The 18,835-nt window shown below is 47.3% G+C and overlaps 4 protein-coding genes across 4 annotated transcripts; all 4 read left to right on the plus strand.

Annotated features, from left to right (window-relative positions):
* The first annotated feature begins 2,078 nt into the window (after nucleotides 1-2,078).
* Nucleotides 2,079-3,883, plus strand: LOC121667999 (UDP-glucuronosyltransferase 1-6-like). Its single transcript, XM_042035350.1, has 2 exons — nucleotides 2,079-3,016; nucleotides 3,851-3,883. Exons 1-2 carry the CDS (start codon nucleotides 2,168-2,170, stop codon nucleotides 3,881-3,883), a joined length of 882 nt encoding a protein of 293 aa, XP_041891284.1. The 5' UTR covers nucleotides 2,079-2,167.
* Nucleotides 3,884-7,387: 3,504 nt separating this feature from the next.
* Nucleotides 7,388-9,175, plus strand: LOC121668043 (UDP-glucuronosyltransferase 1-6-like). Its single transcript, XM_042035425.1, has one exon. It carries the CDS (start codon nucleotides 8,264-8,266, stop codon nucleotides 9,149-9,151), a length of 888 nt encoding a protein of 295 aa, XP_041891359.1. The 5' UTR covers nucleotides 7,388-8,263; the 3' UTR covers nucleotides 9,152-9,175.
* Nucleotides 9,176-11,106: 1,931 nt separating this feature from the next.
* Nucleotides 11,107-15,306, plus strand: LOC121668000 (UDP-glucuronosyltransferase 1A1-like). The gene is made up of 3 exons (XM_042035351.1): nucleotides 11,107-12,368; nucleotides 14,723-14,926; nucleotides 15,213-15,306. Exons 1-3 carry the CDS (start codon nucleotides 11,476-11,478, stop codon nucleotides 15,304-15,306), a joined length of 1,191 nt encoding a protein of 396 aa, XP_041891285.1. The 5' UTR covers nucleotides 11,107-11,475.
* A 1,833-nt stretch (nucleotides 15,307-17,139) lies between these two features.
* On the plus strand, nucleotides 17,140-18,829 carry LOC121668039 (UDP-glucuronosyltransferase 1A1-like). Its single transcript, XM_042035423.1, has one exon. It carries the CDS (start codon nucleotides 17,217-17,219, stop codon nucleotides 18,129-18,131), a length of 915 nt encoding a protein of 304 aa, XP_041891357.1. The 5' UTR covers nucleotides 17,140-17,216; the 3' UTR covers nucleotides 18,132-18,829.
* The last annotated feature ends 6 nt before the right edge of the window (nucleotides 18,830-18,835 follow it).

Consider the following 18,835-nt stretch of genomic DNA (forward strand, 5'->3'; position numbering starts at 1 on the left):
ATTTATTAGAGGGATTTGGGGATCTCCTGCCATGGATTTATTAGAGGGGTTTGAGGCTTTCTTTTCATGGATTCATTAGACGGGTTTGGGACCTCCCACCATGGGTTTATTAGAGGGGTTTGGGATCTCCTGTCATGGATTTATTCCAGCCTTGGCAGGTGTGTTGTAGCTACCCTAACAACTCCCTCCTGAGCCTGGAATGGCCCACCCTGCACCTGACAGGATCATCAAGCTTGGAAAAGACCTCCAGGATCACCCAGTCCCTCCCTCACCCCAGCACAGCCATCATCACCCCCGAACCATGTCCCCAAGTGCCACATCCAGGCTCCTCATGGACACTTCCAGAGACGGTGACTCCGCCACCACCCTGAGCAAATTCTTCCAGTGCTTAACCACTCTTCCAGGGAATTCTTTTTTCTAATACCCACTCCGGTGCACCTTGAAACCATTTCCTCTCGTCCTTTCCCTTGGGACATGGCAGAAGAGCCCAATCCCAACCTGCCTCCTGTCAAGAGAATTGTAGAGAGCGACAAGGTCCCCCCTGAGCCTCCTTTTCTCCATGAACACCCCCAGTTCCTTCAGCTCAGGAGATTTTTTAGCCCCTTCCCCAGCTCTGTTGCCCCTCCCGGGACAGGGCTGCCCCCAAATTTGTGACTTTTGCCCCAAATCCAGCGTTCCCACTGTCCCCTTGCTCACATGTAAGCAGGGAGTGACTTTTACCTCGCCCTGCCTTGAACCCAGCAAAGTCCAGCTCATCCAGAATTCCTGGCTGAGATAACCTGGGATAATCAGGCCCACTGAGGGAGCCTTTGGCAAGTTCACAAACAAACTGAGGTACTGATTAACTTCACCCACCCCGGGATTGCCTTTGCACCCACTCCTCAGGCTGAAGCTTTGGATGGAAAATTCATCCTGCAGCAGGAGGGAGGGGAGGGCAGGACATTTCCCCGCCAGCCCTCTCCTCACCCCACTTCAGCAAACAGCTGGGGTGCCATCACAGAACACATAAATTAACCTTTTTCTGTGAGAAAATGCTGCTGGCTAAACTGGGCTGCTCCCCAACAACCAGCTCTAAGTGTGCTTTATAAAAATCTCAATTTATTTAGTAGCTATCATTATTATTATTATTATGCTTTTTCTTTACAGTTTATAATGAAAGGTTCAGAGAGAATTTTAGTCACTTTTACCTCAGAGCTTCTCCCCCCTAAAGCGCAAATATTTTATTTTCTGAAAGAAAGCTGCTCTCTGCCACTTTTCCAGTAGTTTCTCCACGTGAAGAAATAATTAAAGACATTGGTAAAATGAGAAAAAGAAATAAGGCTGATATGAGGAAAACAATGCAGTTCATTTTGGTGCACAGACTGTGGCACGAAGGGAGATAAGTCGTGTGCCTGAGGGATGGAAGCTGCATGGCTCTGAATATCCTGGGGTGCATTATTTTTAGTTTTGGCATCAATGGCAATGCTGTGAGGCTGATGGATCTTGGGAAATCTCATCTGTGCTGAACCTGCTCCTTTGCTGAGTCAGATCTCAAACCTGAGGCTCCTCTGGTTGCTAAAACACATTTAGTGCTTGTCTTAGTTCTGTGGGGAGGAGTTTTCAGCTACCTGAGGGCCACCTCCCAGGCTGGGAAACAGCTCTGTAAAGGGAGAACCTGGGCTTCAGCTGCCAGGCCAGCCTCTCTCAGCACCTCTTCGTGGTGTCCCTGGCACCGAGGAGATTCCTGCCGGCTCACAAGAGCCTTAAGGGTCTCCTGCTCCATCCCTGGAGGAATCATCTGAGGATCTGTGTCTCCAGCACAGAGAGGCTGTATTCATTTGCTACTGCTGTGCTGAGAGTTGTTCACACCCAGTTTGCCTCCCTGGGTCCTGGCCAAGGTGAAACACGAGATACAACAAAGACAAGGAGTCCTGAGGGATCCAAGTAGCAGGTCAAGGAGCTCATCGAACACCAGTGACTCAGCACTGAGAGGGTCACCCAATCTGGCTTTCCAAGGAAGGAGAAGGCAAAACAGCAAACCACCCACAATTCAAAGCAGTGAATCATTAACTACAGGATTATCACAGAGCACAACTCAAAGAATCCACCCATCAGTTGCTTTCCGAAGTCTCTTCAGGCTACAACCTGCAGGACTCTCTTCCACAGCCCCTACTGTGGCCACAGCAGCATGGCTTTGAGGCTTTGCTGTGCCTGGATTTCCATCCTCCTCCTCCTGCCCGGCCTCTCGGACGGAGGGAAGCTCCTGGTGGTGCCCATGGTGGGAAGCCACTGGCTGAGCATGCAGGAAGTGGTGGAGAAGCTGAGTGAGAGAGGACACGAGGTGGTGGTGGTGGTTCCCGAGGTGAGCTGGCAGATAGAGACGACGCAGGCCTACAAGGTGGTCACGTTCCCGGTGACACAGACCCTGGAAGAGCTGGATAACTCCTTTCAGGAATACGTCGCCACGCACCTGACAGAGAAGCCTTTCCCCCTGAACGCCCTGGCCATGTACAAGGCCTCGGTGCACGTTTTCAGCACCTTCTTTGGGCAGTGCAAGGACATGTTCCGCAGCCAGGAGACCCTGAGGTTCCTCAACCAAAGCAGCTTTGACGCCATCCTGACAGACCCGGCCTTCATGTGCGGGCCCATCCTGGCCCATCATCTCTCCCTGCCCTTTGTGTTCTTCATGAGGGGATTCCCGTGCAACCTGCACTTTGCAGCCCCGCAGTGCCCGAGCCCTCTGTCCTACGTCCCGAGACTGTTCACCTTCAACTCGGACCGCATGACTTTTTTCCAGAGGGTGGAAAACGCCCTGATTTCCCTCTTGGAGCTTGACTACTGCAATGGTTTCTATGGAGAAGCACTCAAGCTTTCCTCAGAAGTTCTTCAGAGGGACATGTCCCTCATGGACATTGTGAACTCCGCTGCCATTTGGCTCCTGAGGTTTGACTTTGTGTTCGATTACGTCAGGCCAGTGATGCCCAACATGGTCTTTGTTGGGGGGATCAACTGTGCCAAGAAGAAGCCACTGCCTAAGGTAATGTTCCTTCTCCTCCAAACTGTACATTTTCCAGTGAAAAGCCACGGTGTTGTTTCAGGAAGTTTATCACTATTGATTTATTTTTTAAATTTCTGGTAATGATTTAATTCAGCCAGGTTTGGGTAGTTGTTTTCCACAGGCTGAAATCAAAGTACCTCGATAGAGATTTATTTGAATTAATGAGGGTTTTCTAACAAAACCAACAAAAAGGGATTTCATCTACCAGATGGAAATTACTGTCCTCAGTGAGTGTGTGTTATCCACCAACCAGATCCAGTTTTGATTTCATTTTAATGGAACCTGACATCTATTTCTTTCATCTGACCAAAAACCCAAGAGTCATCTTTTGTTTTTAACTCCAGGCTCATCAGCGTCAGTTTATTCACTTTAGTTGTATTTTCATGACAGATTCTTTCCAAACAGGCTGTCTGTGCTAAGTTAACTCCTGTTTGTGGGGGTGAAACATAAATGTCATGCTGAAATCGCAACAAATAACCTTACAGTCGTGGATTTGCTGAAAGACACTTGAATGCAGAACTCAGATAAATTTTCATATCTATTCCTTGACATTTGCTTTTACCAGAATTCTTTTGCAGGGTTTTTAAAGCTAATCTAGAAATCTCAATCTATTTGGATAGTCACCGTGTAATCTCTAAAATGATAACACCGGGCATTTCTCTCCAGGCACAAAGCAGGACACAAATCTCTTTCCTAGGAAATTGCTCCCTTGCTTCTGAATTGTGGCCACACAATATCTCTGCACTATATCTTTGAGCTGAAGGGGTGGGCTTTTTCTTTCTTGTTTCAGATTTCTTTTATGCTCTTTGACAGCCTTATGAAGAGCCCTCTGAACCTGATAAATAAGGCAAAGAATAATATTATAAAGTAGAATATTAGAATGATATTATATCTAAGGCATCCTCTCATGTCAGGCTCTTAAGAGTGGCACTCGTTTGAGATTTAAGATGCAAATTCCTGCTGGTTGCACAATGTAGCTCTTTGCTTTTATATCCTGAAGATCTCAGAGCTGCAAAGAGTTTGTAACTTTGCCACAAGGGCAGAGACATCTTGCCCTTGTTTTATCCCTGCTGGCTCCTGTCTTCACACTCCCATTAGATGAAAATCACATGTTCCACACCTGGAAAAATCTTCTGCATTTCTCCTTTCTTCGGTCTCCTTTCCTAGCTACGCTTTCTACAGACAGCAGGGGAATTTCTCCTATTTTACTTTGAATAGTGCCCAGCAGCAGAGTGCAAACAAGAGTAAAGTGAGTCAAAGGGAGAAATGAAATCTGCCTATTCACACACACTGGTAAAGCCCTGGGTTGCTCATTACTGTTCAGAAACATAATCCTAGGAGAACAAATAGTTCCCCAAAGCCTATTGAACCCGTTGCTCAACTGGTAAGAAAAGAAAAAGGATTACTGGGAGAGGGAGAGAGAAGAAGAGATTCAAAATGCAGATTCTTTATCAGACAAGGAATCCACACTCCTTTCTGTTACACCACTTCCAGAGTTTTCCACAGGCAGGGGAATGGAGCACTGTGGTCTCATTCCAGGTAAGAGCTCCTCTCCACTGTATCAGTGTGCTCCTGTGGAGGAGCTGCTCTGAGCTGAAGGAGCTCAGGCTTGTGCAGAAGTGGCCCTACGTGTCTTATCCAGCTGGGAATTCAATCCTAAATTCTGTAAGGATCATTGCAGAGGTTGTGGGGGAACAGGAGACCACAGGGCTGGGCCTGGGGGAACACAAACTGCATTTACACCTTGGCTAAGCTGCCTCAGGCTGATTTCCTCCTGTCCTGCACTTTGCGTGGGCATCTGTCTTGGCAGCAATTACACCTTCGTTAACAGGCAGAGAAATCCCAAGTTGCCAACTCTTCAAGTGAACCAAGTTTAACACAAGGTTGGCAGGAATCAGAGCCAGTATCTTGACTCCAGAAGTACCTGAAGGCTGGTGGTGACATTGCAAATAAACTCAAACTGTGAGCCCTGAGACACGCTGGTGACAATCTCATCTTTAGCCAGGGTCAATGCAAAGTTGCTTTCTTGGCCAGCTCAGCAAAGCAAAGTTAGCATGATTTGATCAAAGCAAAGTTCAGTTCCGGAATTTAAGCTGCAGCCACCTTCCAAAGTTCTCCCTGGTTCTTTCTAACCCAAACCTCCCAATACTTACTGAAACAACTGCTGAACTGAAAACATTGAACTAACCCCAGGTTTAAGTAGGTAGCTCCTCAAGTAATGAAAAGTGCTACTGAATAAACAACTTTTTCTCTCCAGCACAAGGGTTAAGAGTACGGGTCCTGTTTTAAAATCCTCCAGCCAGAGCCAGCGGCACCTGGGAAGCTCTGATAAGGAGACATTTCTACCTGGTCCTTCCAAAGATGCAATTAAACTGAATCAGCCTGAAAGTGCTGCTCTATCCAAGCAATTCGTCCCACTGTCGCCTCCAGTTTCCTCTCGTTCCCTGCATCTCCCATGTTTTACAGAAGAGATATTGAAGGAAGCTGTAAAACACTGTTCTTTCAACAAAAATCCCCTCCTATCAGAGGGAGCTGCTGCCTCAGTTTCCCTTTCTGCAAGAACTCTCTCTTCTGGTTGAATTAGAACACCTTCTCCAAGGTGTGTCCAATATTTGAGAGAGGTCTGTGCACAAAAACCTAGAAAGGTTGTCAGAGTATCAGATTTACAAATATCAAATAAATTGGTATTTTCCCTACAGAAGTCAGGGCTAGGAAATGCTCCAATGAAAGTTACCTGAGCAGCCTTCAGTGTCACCCTTCTGTGAGGATACAGCCATTAATTTCAGGATCACATCCTCTCTTTTTCACAAGGTTTCTATTTATGGCTTAGGAAACAGCTGCCCTGGAAATGATCTGTGTTCTGTGATTTGCTTATTGCTCTCACAAAAATTTCGATTCCTTTCCAACTCCTATAATTGCTTTTACGGTTTGCTTTTCCCCTGAAGTTAGTGCATCTCCACACTGCAAAAAACCTGAGGGGGGATCAGGCAGGTTCCCGTCAGCAGCCACCGACCTGCATTTGCCACACACTGCTTAGCACCAAGAAAAGGGTCTGGGTTCAATTACACGAGGATTCCTCCATGGATAAGCCTGGAGAGGCTGCTCCATCCCTCCCTGCGAGCTCCAAGAGGCTCCCTGGAATAACCCTCACAAGCTTTATCACTTCTGAGAGGAAAGCAAACCTGCAGTCCCGGCCCACCCAAGCCTTGGTGTCCTTTAGTATCCAGTAGGGAAAGCTTTCCTCCATGCAGACACCTGGCCTTCACCTTCAGAGTCCTCAGTTCCTCAGCTCCTTGTTTACACATAAACCGGGAGCTGTTAACGAGCACCTACTCATAATGAAAAGCAAACACGTATAAACTTATCTGTTGCCTTGAAAAAATGAGCCTGGCTGTTAATTTTCTCAATAATAATTACCCAGCTTAGATCTGACCTCAGCTGATCCTGAGCTAATAGAAGAACTTCCTCCTTTCTTTATCTGTCCTCCCTTCATCTCTAATTTCTCTTGCCCTTTCTTTTGCTGCCTCACTTTTCCCACAGTTTTTGCTCTGATGGTCTGGTACAAAAAGTAGGGAGTCTGTGGAGTCCGTAAGAAAGTGTGGCCGTCCTATCACGAGACTGTTTCTGTTATAGTCAAGGGGAATTAACTTGTTTCGGCTGTTTTCAGCCAACTGGTTTTGCTACCGAAAATCAGATTGAGTCCAGAGTAAAAAATGCACCAAGCAGCAGCTTCCAAGTTCATTTGGTCAGCTCTTGTCACGGCAGTTGCAATAAACCCTTTGCATCCAGATTTCCTGCATTTATTGAGAAATTTTTGTAAATCTCTTCACACCTCTCCTGTGTTGGGCCTCTCCAGAAATTGGTTTTCCCTGTCCAGTGTGACAGAGTGGAGCTACTCAGGGCAGTCCCAGCACCCTCTGGGTGTCATGAGAAAAATCCCTTTGCCTAAGGCTGTAAGGATTTGTTTCTCCAGACTGAGGATGCTGGGAATTCCACCACCACTTACAAAAAGAACAGGAAAAACTTTGTGCTGATGATAGTTTTTCACCACAAGGACTTCTTCCTTGGCACCACCCAAAAGACTTCGCTCTGGCATTGCTTTTACTCGCTCAAAGACAAAATATTCCTGCAGCAAAGCCCTGAGGGCCTCGGTTCACTGCAGGGTTCCAGGGAATTGCAGCGAATGGCAGCAAGCAAGGGGTCACACCACCCTAATCAAACCCAAGCAGGGCTGTTAGCACCTAATTTTATTCTTAACACCTCAGCAATCAATTCCTCCCTCAGGAAATGTGAACTTCAGGGACTGTTTGTGCCTCCTTGTGAGTGGATTCAAACGCACAGGTCCAACAGACTTGCTGGCTAATTTAATCTGGAAAGGATCTCTCCTCATCAAAGTTGGGCTGCTCGGAAGGGAATGTGGGAGAGGGAAGGAGCTCCTGGCTGAAGAGGTCCCGGAGGCACCTGGATGTGGTTGTTTGCTTCACCTGTGTCTGCGAGAGGAGGAGAGCTCAGCAGCCTGGTTTGCTTGTGGGGGATTTCCGTGTGTGTGTGTGCTACCAGTGGGATTAGTATAAAGTATCACACCTCCTCCCGGATTTTGTCTTGCTCACAATACATGAAAAGGGTTTTCAAAAGACCAAGACTCCTTCTTTGTGTCCCTGTGCCGGCCTCCTTTCCCTTTGTTCGCCCTGAATCCGTCAATTAGTTCATTGTTTTGGTGTGGTACCAGGAGGAAGAAAGCCAATCAGGAATGTTCTCCTCGGATTTGGGATTGCGTGGTGCATCCTGGTGGCTGTGACATATTCGTAAGAGGTGCAGGTTTGGCTGCTTCCAGTGAGTGGGAATTTAACATCAGCCTCGTGTCCTCAGGAATGGAGTTGCAGCCATTCTGCTGGGTGTGTTTTTATTATTTTCTCGCCCACTATTTACCAGGTCAATGGTTTTAACCACAATTATTTTTACAACATGACACCCCTGCTCTTAGTGTCATGTACTGACAGACTTCCAAGTTTACACACTAACAGAAAGTACAAATGTTTTACTAAGGACGTGGCTTCCTTTCCCTTCCACAAACATCTGCAATGTCACAGGCTTACCACAACTGTACTGGGAAGTTAAATATTAATTTCTGTGGCAAATAAATTCCCTGCTTAGTTGCATGGACTGTCATATAAAGGACTGCGTGGATCCGTCTGGAGCAGAGCTCTCTGATTCACTGCCACCGAAATGGCTCTTTGTTACCGTGGTACATGGATATTTCTCCTCCTGACATCGTCTTTAATCCTGGCTGAAGGTGGAAAGATCCTGGTGATACCTCAGGATGGGAGTCACTGGCTCAGCATGCGCCCAGTAGTGGAGAAACTGCAGCAAAAGGGGCACGAAGTGGTTGTGCTTGTACCCTCAACCAGTCTGTACATGAAGTCAAAGGAGCCTCAGAACTACACAGTGAAAGTGTATCCAATACCTTACACAGACGAGTACTTGGGTGAAGTGCTCAAGACCTATGTTAATGCTCATTTTATTGAACAATCTGTTCTGAATGTTGTTCTCACCTCGTATCAAAGCACAATAGAAATCTCCTCGGTCTTTTTCACCAACTGTAAGAGCCTTCTGCGGAACGAGGAGCTGATGCAGTACTTGAAAGAGGGCAAATTTGACGTGATTTTCACGGATCCCATCCTGATGTGTGGGCCCCTGGTGGCTGAGTATCTTTCCATTCCTTCCGTCTACTTCCTGCGGGGCTTTCCCTGTGGGATGGATTCTGCTGCTACCCAGTGTCCAAGCCCTCCTTCCTATGTCCCCAGATTATTCCTGGATAATTCAGACAGCATGACGTTTTCCCAAAGGGTGAAGAACATGCTGGTCCATCTGCTGGAGCTCTTTTACTGTAAGCCTCTCTATGTTAACTTTGAAGAACTTGCATATGAGGTTTTCAAAAAGAAAGTGACAGCGACGGAACTCCTGAGCCGTGGATCTTTCTGGCTGATGAGATACGATTTTGTGTTTGAGTTCCCAAGACCAGTGATGCCAAACATGGCATTTATCGGAGGGATTAACTGTGCTCAGAAGAAAGAACTGTCTCAGGTACAAACTTTAATTCCGTTTTTATACTGAAAGGGCAAAAATGTAAATGTATCATAGAATGGCAGAATGGTTTGGGTTGGAAGGGACCTTCAGGATTATCTCATTCTAACCCCCTGCCATCCTGGGCAGGGGATGTCACTCACATCCTTACATCAAATCCTGACTGACAACAGCTTGGTGCTTAAAGAGAGAAATCCTGCATGATGCAGAAATGTTATTTCCTAGTATCCAGCATTCAGATTATATCACATCCTGACAAACCTAAAGCCTTATCAGGCTTAATTAGGACAATTTAGGTGACGTGTAGCTTTTATGGAAATGATAAGATCCTTTGTTGAACCGAAGAATTTTGGTGTCCTCCTTTCCCAGCTGTCTCATGGACTGTCTGTCCATACTTCCATATATCTCTTCTCCTTTCATCCACAGTGGAGGTTATAGGACTGAAGATTTTACCCATTTCCTATCACAGCCATCAACCAGATCGATTCCTTTCCATCTGCCTTTATCGTCAAGGTGTCAGTATCTAATCCCAAAAAGAAATTATCTTCAGTTCCATCCTCCCCTACTTTTGTTGGCTATTGAATTGGGTTTTAAGCTTTTTAGGGTATGGATATCTTCTCTAAATTTCTCTTTGGGTTTTTGTGTACCAACATTCCAGTGTTCATTTGGCAGCCTTGTCTGAGGTCATGGCCGATCTTCTGTGCATCTCCTTCCTCTGAGCTGCTTGAAAATCCCCATTAAGTTAATCCACGTTGGGATCAGTGTGGGTGATGGAGCTGCTGTTCCTTTTGGAGGGCAGCCTCTCAGCAAAGTCCAAGGTTTCCCACTAGGCTTGGGAAGGAACATGCAGAAACTGCATGGGAAGGAAAGCTCCAGCAAGGGTGAAGAGCCTGGAATACCCTGGAGAAGGAAATTGTTTCCCATATTGACCTGCTTATAAACTTTTATGAGTGGTAATCACCAGCATTAAACCCCCAGCAATTTATAACCAAGAAGGATCTGGACACACAGGGTTGGGATCATGAACTGACCCCAGCACTGGTCATGAACTGACCCTTCATTGGCCATGAACGACTCATGCCTTTGTGGAAGGTGGTGTTGGTTTTTGTTATCTGGGGTACAAGGGTGAACTGCTCTTTTGCAACTTCATTTTATACCTGATAGGATAAGGGGTTAGGTGAAAGGTATATAGGGAGATGAGGAAAGATATTCTGTTGGCTGCTTATCTTCGAAAAAATGCAAGTTTGCATAAAGAAAAACTAATTTCTCTCAAGGGTGCCAACTGGTTTTGGCTACTGAAAAAAACCCCAAACAAAACCAAAATCCAGGTATTGCAACACTGATTTCTCATATTTATCTTTACTATAAGTTATGCTTCACTGTACAACTTTTATCAATTTCATTAGAAAAGAAAATGCTTTCAAAAATGCTAAATTATCTCAGTCTGTGACAACTCTGTCAGCCTTCAGTGGCACTGATGGAAAAGGGTAATTTCAGGGCTCTCTTTATAGGCTCAATCCTCCCATGTGTGGTCAGCAGTGTTTCTGCCCACCCACTCCGTGGGTGCATTTTTTTCCATGGATTTTCCCTGCATTTTGTTGTCAGACCTTGGGGTGACGGGCTGGTGGTGATGCCTTGAGAGAAACAGAGACTGGACAGGAGTAAGGGAATAAAAGAGGTATTTATTTCAAAGGCCTTCAAAGGTACCCCCTGGGGAGCCAGAGGCTACTGCCAAGATGGACCCCAAGATGGACAACAGGTCATGAGCTTTTCACACTTTTTAAGTTTGGTTCATTTGCATAGCAGGGTTAATTCTCCAATTAAAGCTTCAGTTTAATAATTTAATCTTCCCTCCGCTTGCCCCCCTTAGAAGCTTTTGGTTTATACTTTTGGGTCTAAGACAGTCTGAGTGTCCTTGGAGAGGCTTTGTTATGTCTGCCTGGCATGAGAGAGCAGAAGTCAACAGGCTATGAGAAACTTCAGAGTCACACACCAGGCAGTGCAGGATGTGAAAAATGGAAAAGTTAAAACCTAAGGCATCAGTGGCAAGAAGTGCCACAAACCTTCTTCCCTTCCTGCTGAGGGAAGAAGGTGGCATTGACCCAATAACCTTTGCCTGGCGTGTGTGAAGGTGACACACCTTTCCTGGCTCACGCAAAGCCACCTTTGAAGTCCAAACGTGCTCTGAACCTTTCATAATCATTTATTACTTGCCGCGACCTTGTTGCGTGCAAAGGTGTGCGGACCTGAAATGGGAGGTGAGTCAAAAGGGCAGAGGTGGAGGACGGCTACAAAAGCCGGCAAAGCACCCCGGCCTCTCCTGTGCCAGGGTTCCTCTCTGCACTCTCCACACCATGCTGGTGGCACTGCTTCTCCCCTTCCTGTGCCTCCTGAGCCCGGCCGGCGCCGGGAAGCTGCTGGTGATCCCCATGGAGGGCAGCCACTGGCTCAGCATGAGGAAAGTGCTGGTCGAGCTGAGCAAGAGAGGGCATGAAATCGTGGTTGTGGCACCGGACAGCACGCTCCTGATTGATTCCTCGGATTTCTACAAGACGAAAACCTACCCTGTGCCGTTCAAGAAGGAGGATATGGAAGAACACATACACTCCACTGCTGCAAGATGTTTCAGCCAAGAGCCTTTCCTGGTGAGATTCTGGAAGGTTTTGGGAGATTACCGGAAGAGCGGGGCCATGTTTCAAGCTTCCTGCAAGTCCTTGCTGTACAACCAGGAGCTGATGAAGTACATTGGAGACAGTCACTTCGATGTCATATTCACGGATCCCGTGTCACCTTGTGGGCAGATCATTGCCCTGCACTTCTCCATCCCCAGTGTTTTCTTCCTGCGGATGGTTCCGTGTGCCATAGACGTTCATGCGGCTCAGAGCCCGGACCCGCCCTCCTACATCCCACGCATGTTCTCGGTCTACACGGACCACATGACGTTCTCCGAGAGGGTGAAGAACTTCCTGATTGCCCTTTCCGAGTCCTTCAGCTGCAGTATTGCCTATGCTCCGTTCGAAGAGCTGGCCTCGGAGTTCCTCCAAAAGCCGGTGACAATGACGGAGCTTTTAAGTCATGGATCCGTCTGGCTGAAGAGAATCGACTTTGTCTTTGAGTATCCCATGCCTGTCATGCCCAACATGGTTTTCATTGGAGGCATCCACTGTGGACAGAAGAAGCCCTTATCTCAGGTCAGTGGCTGGCTGGGAAGGGTTGTGGCAGTCACACACCTGCACGATCCAATGAGGTATTTGATAGGGATGTATCTCATCTCTCTCTTGGAGAGAGACTATTTACAAGAGCCTGGAGTGATGGGACAAGGGGAATAGATTCCCACTGCCAGAGGACAGGATTGGATGGGATATTGGGAAAAAATTCTTCCCTGTGAGGGCGGCGAGGCCATGGCACCAGGTGCCCAGAGCAGCTGGGGCTGCCCCTGGATCCCTGGCAGTGTCCAAGGCCAGGCTGGACATTGGGGCTTGGAGCAGCCTGGGATAGTGGGAGGTGTCCCTGCCCATGGCAGGGGGTAGAAAGGGATGGTTTTTAAGGTCTCTTCCAACCCAAACCATTCTGAGATTCTACCTAAGGACATAATTTAGCTTAAGACTTTCTGTACAGCCAGTCCACATAAAAACCAGGCCAGGAGCACAAGATGTCATTCCACCTCCTTACTTTGGGTTTGCTCAACATGGGGATTTTGTTTGGTGAGGCCATCATGTGCTGTGTTGTGTTTAATTCCAGCTGAAATCAGGCACACAAATCCTCAGGCAAGAAAAAAGTGAGTTATAACAGCTCTTCCAATAATTCTTTGCCTCACGTAAAAGGCAGGAGAATATTTCTTCAAGACCATTAGCTGCTTATCTAGTCAGAAAAGTAACTCACTGGGTGATGTGCAAGAGCATCACATTCTCTTTTATGCACCAGCAGCTTTGGAGTCAAAGGCTCATATTTCGTGTGAAGGTTTTGGTGTAACAGCTTTCCATGACAAAGAGCTGAAGTCTCAGCTGCAATTTTAGGAGGCATCCAGTTTGGATGGGGAAACGTTGATGGGTGGTTGCTGGGGAATCCGTGGTATAAAAAGCCCCTGAGTAGCTCAGTGGTGCTCAGGATGTACATTAGCTGCGTGCAACGTGTATTTGTGCTTGCTTGTGCTGTCAGCCAGGGATTAGGTGGAAGAGGAGATAAAGGAGTAGGGAACTCTCCTCAGCAATGATGGATCTGTAGTTAGTGTCATATTTAGTTAGCGTCAAATATTGCTGATTTATTGTCTCAGCAATAAATCACTTGGTTTCCTAAAAAGGATGAAATTTTATCTTTGTGAACATTACTTGAAAATCAACAAACTCTCCTCTCGTCTTCCCTCGAACTTTTTTCACTTGCCAGCCTTCCCAGAGCCCTCGGGAATGGATTCCTCCTGCTATCACCACTCTTCTCTTACTCTTCCCTCAGATTCTTAGGCTTTTGTGAACATGAAGGAGAGAAGCTTCACAAGAAAAGAGATTTGCTTTCTCCACCCTCCCCAGAGCCAACTTGCCCTACCCTCGGGCTTTGCTTCACTCCTGCACGTCCCTGATGCCAGCACTGAGTTGTTTGTTTCTGTTGCTCTGCTTTCTCACAGAAGTCTCTTGCAAGTTGTTCCCAAGCCCCTCTTATCAGGGCAGTGCTTTTCCCAGTCTGTTCTGTCCATCAGAGCGGCTTAACAGCTCCTCAGGGACAATGCCAGGCAGATCCTCTGGGAAAGCAGCAGGACGTCCTGCCTGCGGGCAAAGCCACGGAGCCGCTCCAGCTTGGAACCAAACTCTTCTCCACAGGCAAGGCTCTCTCTCTCTTTTTTTTTTTTTTTTTTTCCCCCCAGGGGGTAAAGATCATAGTCCAGCAGCAATATTTATTGCGAAAATACTGATTGTTCACCCCTGATTTCTTCCTATTGCTCCTGGAAGGAGAAAATGATGGAGAGAGATAGATCAGGGTGAGAACAAGGAGTGTTGTGCGTGACAGCATCAGCTCAGTGGTTTTCCTTCACTGATGCAAACCCGTCTGCTCCTCCAGTGGATTCAGTTCGTACCTGGTGGTGTTCCTGGCTCCAGTGCTGAGCCGTGTGTAAATCCCAGAGCCTCTTCCTGAGGGTTTACACAGATACTGTGCTGTAGAGTGGCACAATTGTATAATTTTAAACATAAACTCGCCAAGCATTTCAGAGCAGCTGTAAAATGCTTCTCAAAAAGAAGGAAAGAAATAAACCATTTTATACCTGCTTTCAGCAAGCCTGGTTACTTTCAAGTGCCAGCACTATTCTTGGGGTTTTATTTTGGCAAAGCCAAAATTTTATTTTACTTTCAATCTAACATCAATCAGCACAGGTTGAAGCGGAAGGAAGCCTCACATACCCAGCCCAGTTCTGCCCAACCCAAATTCATTTATCACTTCAATGGTTCATCAATGCCTTGAATGGTTACCAGTGAATGGTTCTGCTGGGGCAGCCGGGTCGTTAAGGGGGAATGTGGGAATCTGGCAGGGAGCTGTGGCTGTATTTAAAAGCTGCTAGGTCGGGGCGGATGCAGTTTGGATTTCTAGGCACATGGCTCCTGTGGGTAAATACAGCTCCTCAGCCTCCGTTCTGCTTTTCCTGTCCCTGCTGTGCTCGGCCGGCGGTGGGAGGCTGCTGGTGGTGCCCATGGATGAGAGTCACTGGCTCAGCCTGCGCTCGCTGCTGGTGGCCCTCAGCCAGAAAGGCCACCAAATTGTCACCGTGGCACCAGAAGTGAACTCAAGCGTGGAGGCATCCGAATATCACACCCTCAAAAGGTACCCAGTGCCCTTAGGCAGGGAAGAGATGAGAGCACGCGTGCACTCCCTCGGGAATGATCTGTTTGAGAGAAAACCTTTTTGTGAAAGAATTACTGCTCTCCTTGAGAAAGTCCCGCTCATCTCCAATCTCTACACCTCCTCCTGCGGCAGTTTGCTGCACAACAGGGATCTGATGCAGTATCTCCAAAGCAGTGAATTCGACGCTGTTCTCACGGATCCTCTTGTACCATGCAGACAAATCCTGGCTCTGCATCTCTCTGTCCCGTCTGTTTTCTCTCTGCAGGGATTTCCGTGCAGTTCAGATTTGCAGGTTGCTCAGTGCCCAGACCTGCCTTCCTACGTCCCAAGAACGTTTACGGACAGCTCAGACCACATGACGTTTGTCCAGCATGTGGAAAACTCAGTTCTCAAGTCCATAGATTCCTTTCTTTGCAGTTTTGCCTATTTGCCATTTGAACTTCTGGCCTCTAGTGTTCTTCACAAACAAGTAACACTGAAGGAGGTCTTATGCCATGGATCCATTTGGCTTGGAAGAATGGATTTTGTGTTTGAGTATCCCATGCCATTGATGCCCAGCGTAGTTTTTACTGAAGGTCTAAACTGCGGAGAGAAAAAGCCATTATCTCAGGTCAGCGATTGCCGTGGTAAACTACATGAATGTTTAATGCTTTGTGCGTCTGTAATTCTGTACATGAATTGGTTTTGCTTTCACAATTGATTTTTAAAAGCAGGGAATCTCTTTGCTTAATAGACCCACCCGTTCATAATTTAGAAATGAAGCACCATAATGCACCAAGTGGTAGATAATGCTCTGGTTGCTCTGGCAGCAGCTGCATCTGCAACAGCTTTATGCTGCCTTCCCAAATGTTTCCCTACAAAGGGTGTGCCTAGAGCTGCAGTAGTTTGATAAATGTCCTTAAAAATATTCTGGTGTAGGCTATTGATCTCCGTACTAAATGATTCTATTGTCAAAATTGCTTCTGTGCAATAATTTCCATTATTAGGGCTTGTCTGCAAATCCTGCCTGTTCATTAAAGTTGTTTGCTTTCATGGCTCAGGGGCAAACTCTTCCCAGACTCATCTCAAATGGTATTTCTGAGTTGCTAATTCAGTTCTAGCAACAGCTGGCCAAAGCCATGCCCGTGTCCTTCCTCCTTCCAGCCCCTACTTCATCCTTCCAAAAAGAGGCCTTGCAGGGAAATGAACTTAAATAGCCAATTTTTCATTTTCCTCAGTGTCATGATATAAAACAGATGAAGAGTCCAGACTGTTTCCCATGTGAAGCTTTAATATTTTTTCTAATCTTTTGCAAATAGAAAATTATATGGACTGGCAGGAGGGGAGGGATTATTTTATACTGAAAATTCTTGTTTGGAAAATTAATGATCTGTTAATTAGCTCTTTTGAGCAGACAATTTGTTGAAGGATCCCTCATTTCCTTAGAAGCTTCTAGGAGGGTCTGTTCCATGATCTTCCCAGGCACAAAGTTGAGGCTGACCGGTTGGTAGTTCCCAGGGGATTCCTTTCTGTCCTTTTTAAAGGTGGGTGCAATGTTTCCCTTTTCCCAGTTACCCAGGACTTCACCTGACTGCCAGGACTTCTCAAATACCATGGAGAGTGCCTTGCAATTCCATCAACCCATTCCCTCAGGACTCTGGGATGCATCTCATGGGGTCCCATGTGTTTGGGTCATCAGGTGCCCTTATGTTTGGGTTCCTCAAGTGGTCACCAACGTGATCTTCTCTTACAGTGAGGGGAATTTTGCTCCCCCAGCCCCATCTTGCTGTCTGTCCACTTGAAAGGTGTGGGAAGAGAGGTTGCCAGTGAAAATAGAGGGAAGAAAGTTCTTGAGTCCCTCTGCCTTCACCTTGTCCATTGTTACCAGTTTCCCAGTCTTGCTTTTCAGGGGGGATACACTTCTTTTGACCTTCCTGTTCTGGCTGACAGACCCGTAGCAGGCCTTCTTGTTGTTGTTTTCACCCCTTGCAATGTTCAGCTCCAGCTGCACCTTGGACTTCCTGACCTCCTCCCGATGTAACCAGGCAGTGTTCCTCCTAACCTGGTGTTCCTCCAATGCAAAGAGGAGGGTGTTTCCCAGGGCAGATCCTGCCCTGATTTGTGTCTGAACTTTAAAAGATTTTCTGCCATCTTTGTCGTGTCCGTGATTATACATTTACCAAATGCAAATAAGTCTAAAGATCATCCATAAAAGCCAGCGACCAGATCGCTTAAAATCACTAAGCTGGGGATCTTCCTCTGTGGTGGCACTCGCCCGATCCCTGCAGGAATGGCCCCGGGGCTCAGAGCTTCTCCACGAGCTGTGGTCCTGCTCCTGTCCCTGCTGGGTCTGGCTGCTGCTGGGAAGCTCCTGGTGGTGCCAGTGGATGGGAGCCACTGGCTCAGCATGCAGGAAGTGCTGGACATTCTCGGGCAGAAGGGACACGAGGTGGTGGTGGTGGCACCTGAAGTCACTATGCACATCAAACCATCGGAGAACTTTCTGATGAAAAGGTACTCGGTCCCCTACACACAGGAAGACTTAAAGCAAGAATTCCAGGCTTTTTTTCATTTTTCATTTGAACAAGGATCTTTTCTGGAAAGATTTGTTAAAGCGTACAAAGGTATTAAAAGAATCACTAACTTTGGGGTCACCAGCTGTCAACATCTCCTGCAAAACAAGGAGCTCATGAGGTACCTTGAGGAGAGCAAGTTCGATGCCCTCCTTACAGACCCTGTCGTACTCTGTGGGGCAATCCTGGCGCAGCATCTTTCACTTCCTGCCGTGTATTTCCTACGAGGAATCCCGTGTGGTTTGGATTTTGAAGCCACTCAGTGTCCCAGACCCCCTTCCTATGTCCCCAGGGGATTTACGCAACTTACAGACCACATGAGCTTTCTCCAGCGGGCGAAGAATCTGCTCCATGACATCCCAGATCTTTTTCTCTGTGATTTTGCCTTTGAACCCTACTCAAAACTGGCTTCGGAGTTCCTGCAGCGGGAGGTGACTGTGCAGGATCTCTTACGCCAGGCTTCAGTTTGGCTCCTGAGGTCAGAATTTGTCTTAGAGTATCCAAGGCCTTTGATGCCCAACATCATTCCAATTGGAGGACTAAACTGTGCTCACAAGGAGCTGCCTCAGGTGGGTGTGTTTTTCATTTGTGCCTTGATTGGTTTCTGTGTTCAGGAGGGTGGAATTTTTTGATGCGATAGGAAGTGAGTTCCCATTTTAGATGAGTGAGGTGAATCCTCATGAAAGGAACAGTTTTTCTCTCACTTGCTTCCTGACTTTCCATCTCCTTTGTAGGCAGCTGTTCCTTCTGGCCTTTAAAGGGCGCTCAGTTGAAGGGAATCACCAGGGTCAACTGGTGAAAGTCTGTGGCAGGACGTTGATTCCACCAGCAATGTGACCAGCTCCTGCCTGGAGCAGGACTGATTTGACACATTCAGCACAGCCTGACTGGCACTGAGGGTTTGGGTGCAACCTTGGTGATGATGCCAAGCTTTGGGTCCCTCCCATGCTGGCAGGAGCCCTGTGCAGTGTTCCTCCTGGAGAGCCTCCTCTGCTGCTCCAGTGGTGATCCTGGAGAGCTGTGTGAGTTCTTTTGCTGCCCTGGCTTTCTCTTCACTCGTGTTCCTTAGGATTGGTGTGCTGCAGGCTGGGATCACAAGGCTGCTGTGTCAATTCCACCAATCCCCGAGTGCAGAGGCAGCTGTGACATCTGACAGACATCCTCCTGTACACTCTGGCACTGGCCACCTGAGCATTCCCACAACTCCAGCACTGCTGGACACCACTGGCACTTCGTCAGTGACAAAAACAAAGCCAGAATTAGGCCCTGAATTGTTGTGTGGAAAGTCCCCCTCAAAGAGTGCTCATAAACCTCTGCTCAGAAACCTGGCGTCATC

Source organism: Corvus kubaryi, unplaced genomic scaffold (genome assembly GCF_017639235.1).
Source record: "Corvus kubaryi isolate FWS band 111438036 unplaced genomic scaffold, C.kubaryi_AGA036_p1.0 37383, whole genome shotgun sequence".
Lineage (NCBI taxonomy): Eukaryota > Metazoa > Chordata > Aves > Passeriformes > Corvidae > Corvus > Corvus kubaryi.

Coding starts and splice junctions, on each gene's coding strand:
- LOC121667999 (XM_042035350.1), top strand. CDS start 2,168: ATGGCTTTGAGGCTTTGCTGTGCCTGGATTTCCATCCTCCTCCTCCTG. Junction 3,017..3,850: donor AGAAGAAGCCACTGCCTAAG/GTAATGTTCCTT, acceptor GCTCTTTGACAG/CCTTATGAAGAGCCCTCTGA.
- LOC121668043 (XM_042035425.1), top strand. CDS start 8,264: ATGGCTCTTTGTTACCGTGGTACATGGATATTTCTCCTCCTGACATCG.
- LOC121668000 (XM_042035351.1), top strand. CDS start 11,476: ATGCTGGTGGCACTGCTTCTCCCCTTCCTGTGCCTCCTGAGCCCGGCC. Junction 12,369..14,722: donor CACCTGCACGATCCAATGAG/GTATTTGATAGG, acceptor GGGTAAATACAG/CTCCTCAGCCTCCGTTCTGC. Junction 14,927..15,212: donor GAATATCACACCCTCAAAAG/GTACCCAGTGCC, acceptor TTCTCTCTGCAG/GGATTTCCGTGCAGTTCAGA.
- LOC121668039 (XM_042035423.1), top strand. CDS start 17,217: ATGGCCCCGGGGCTCAGAGCTTCTCCACGAGCTGTGGTCCTGCTCCTG.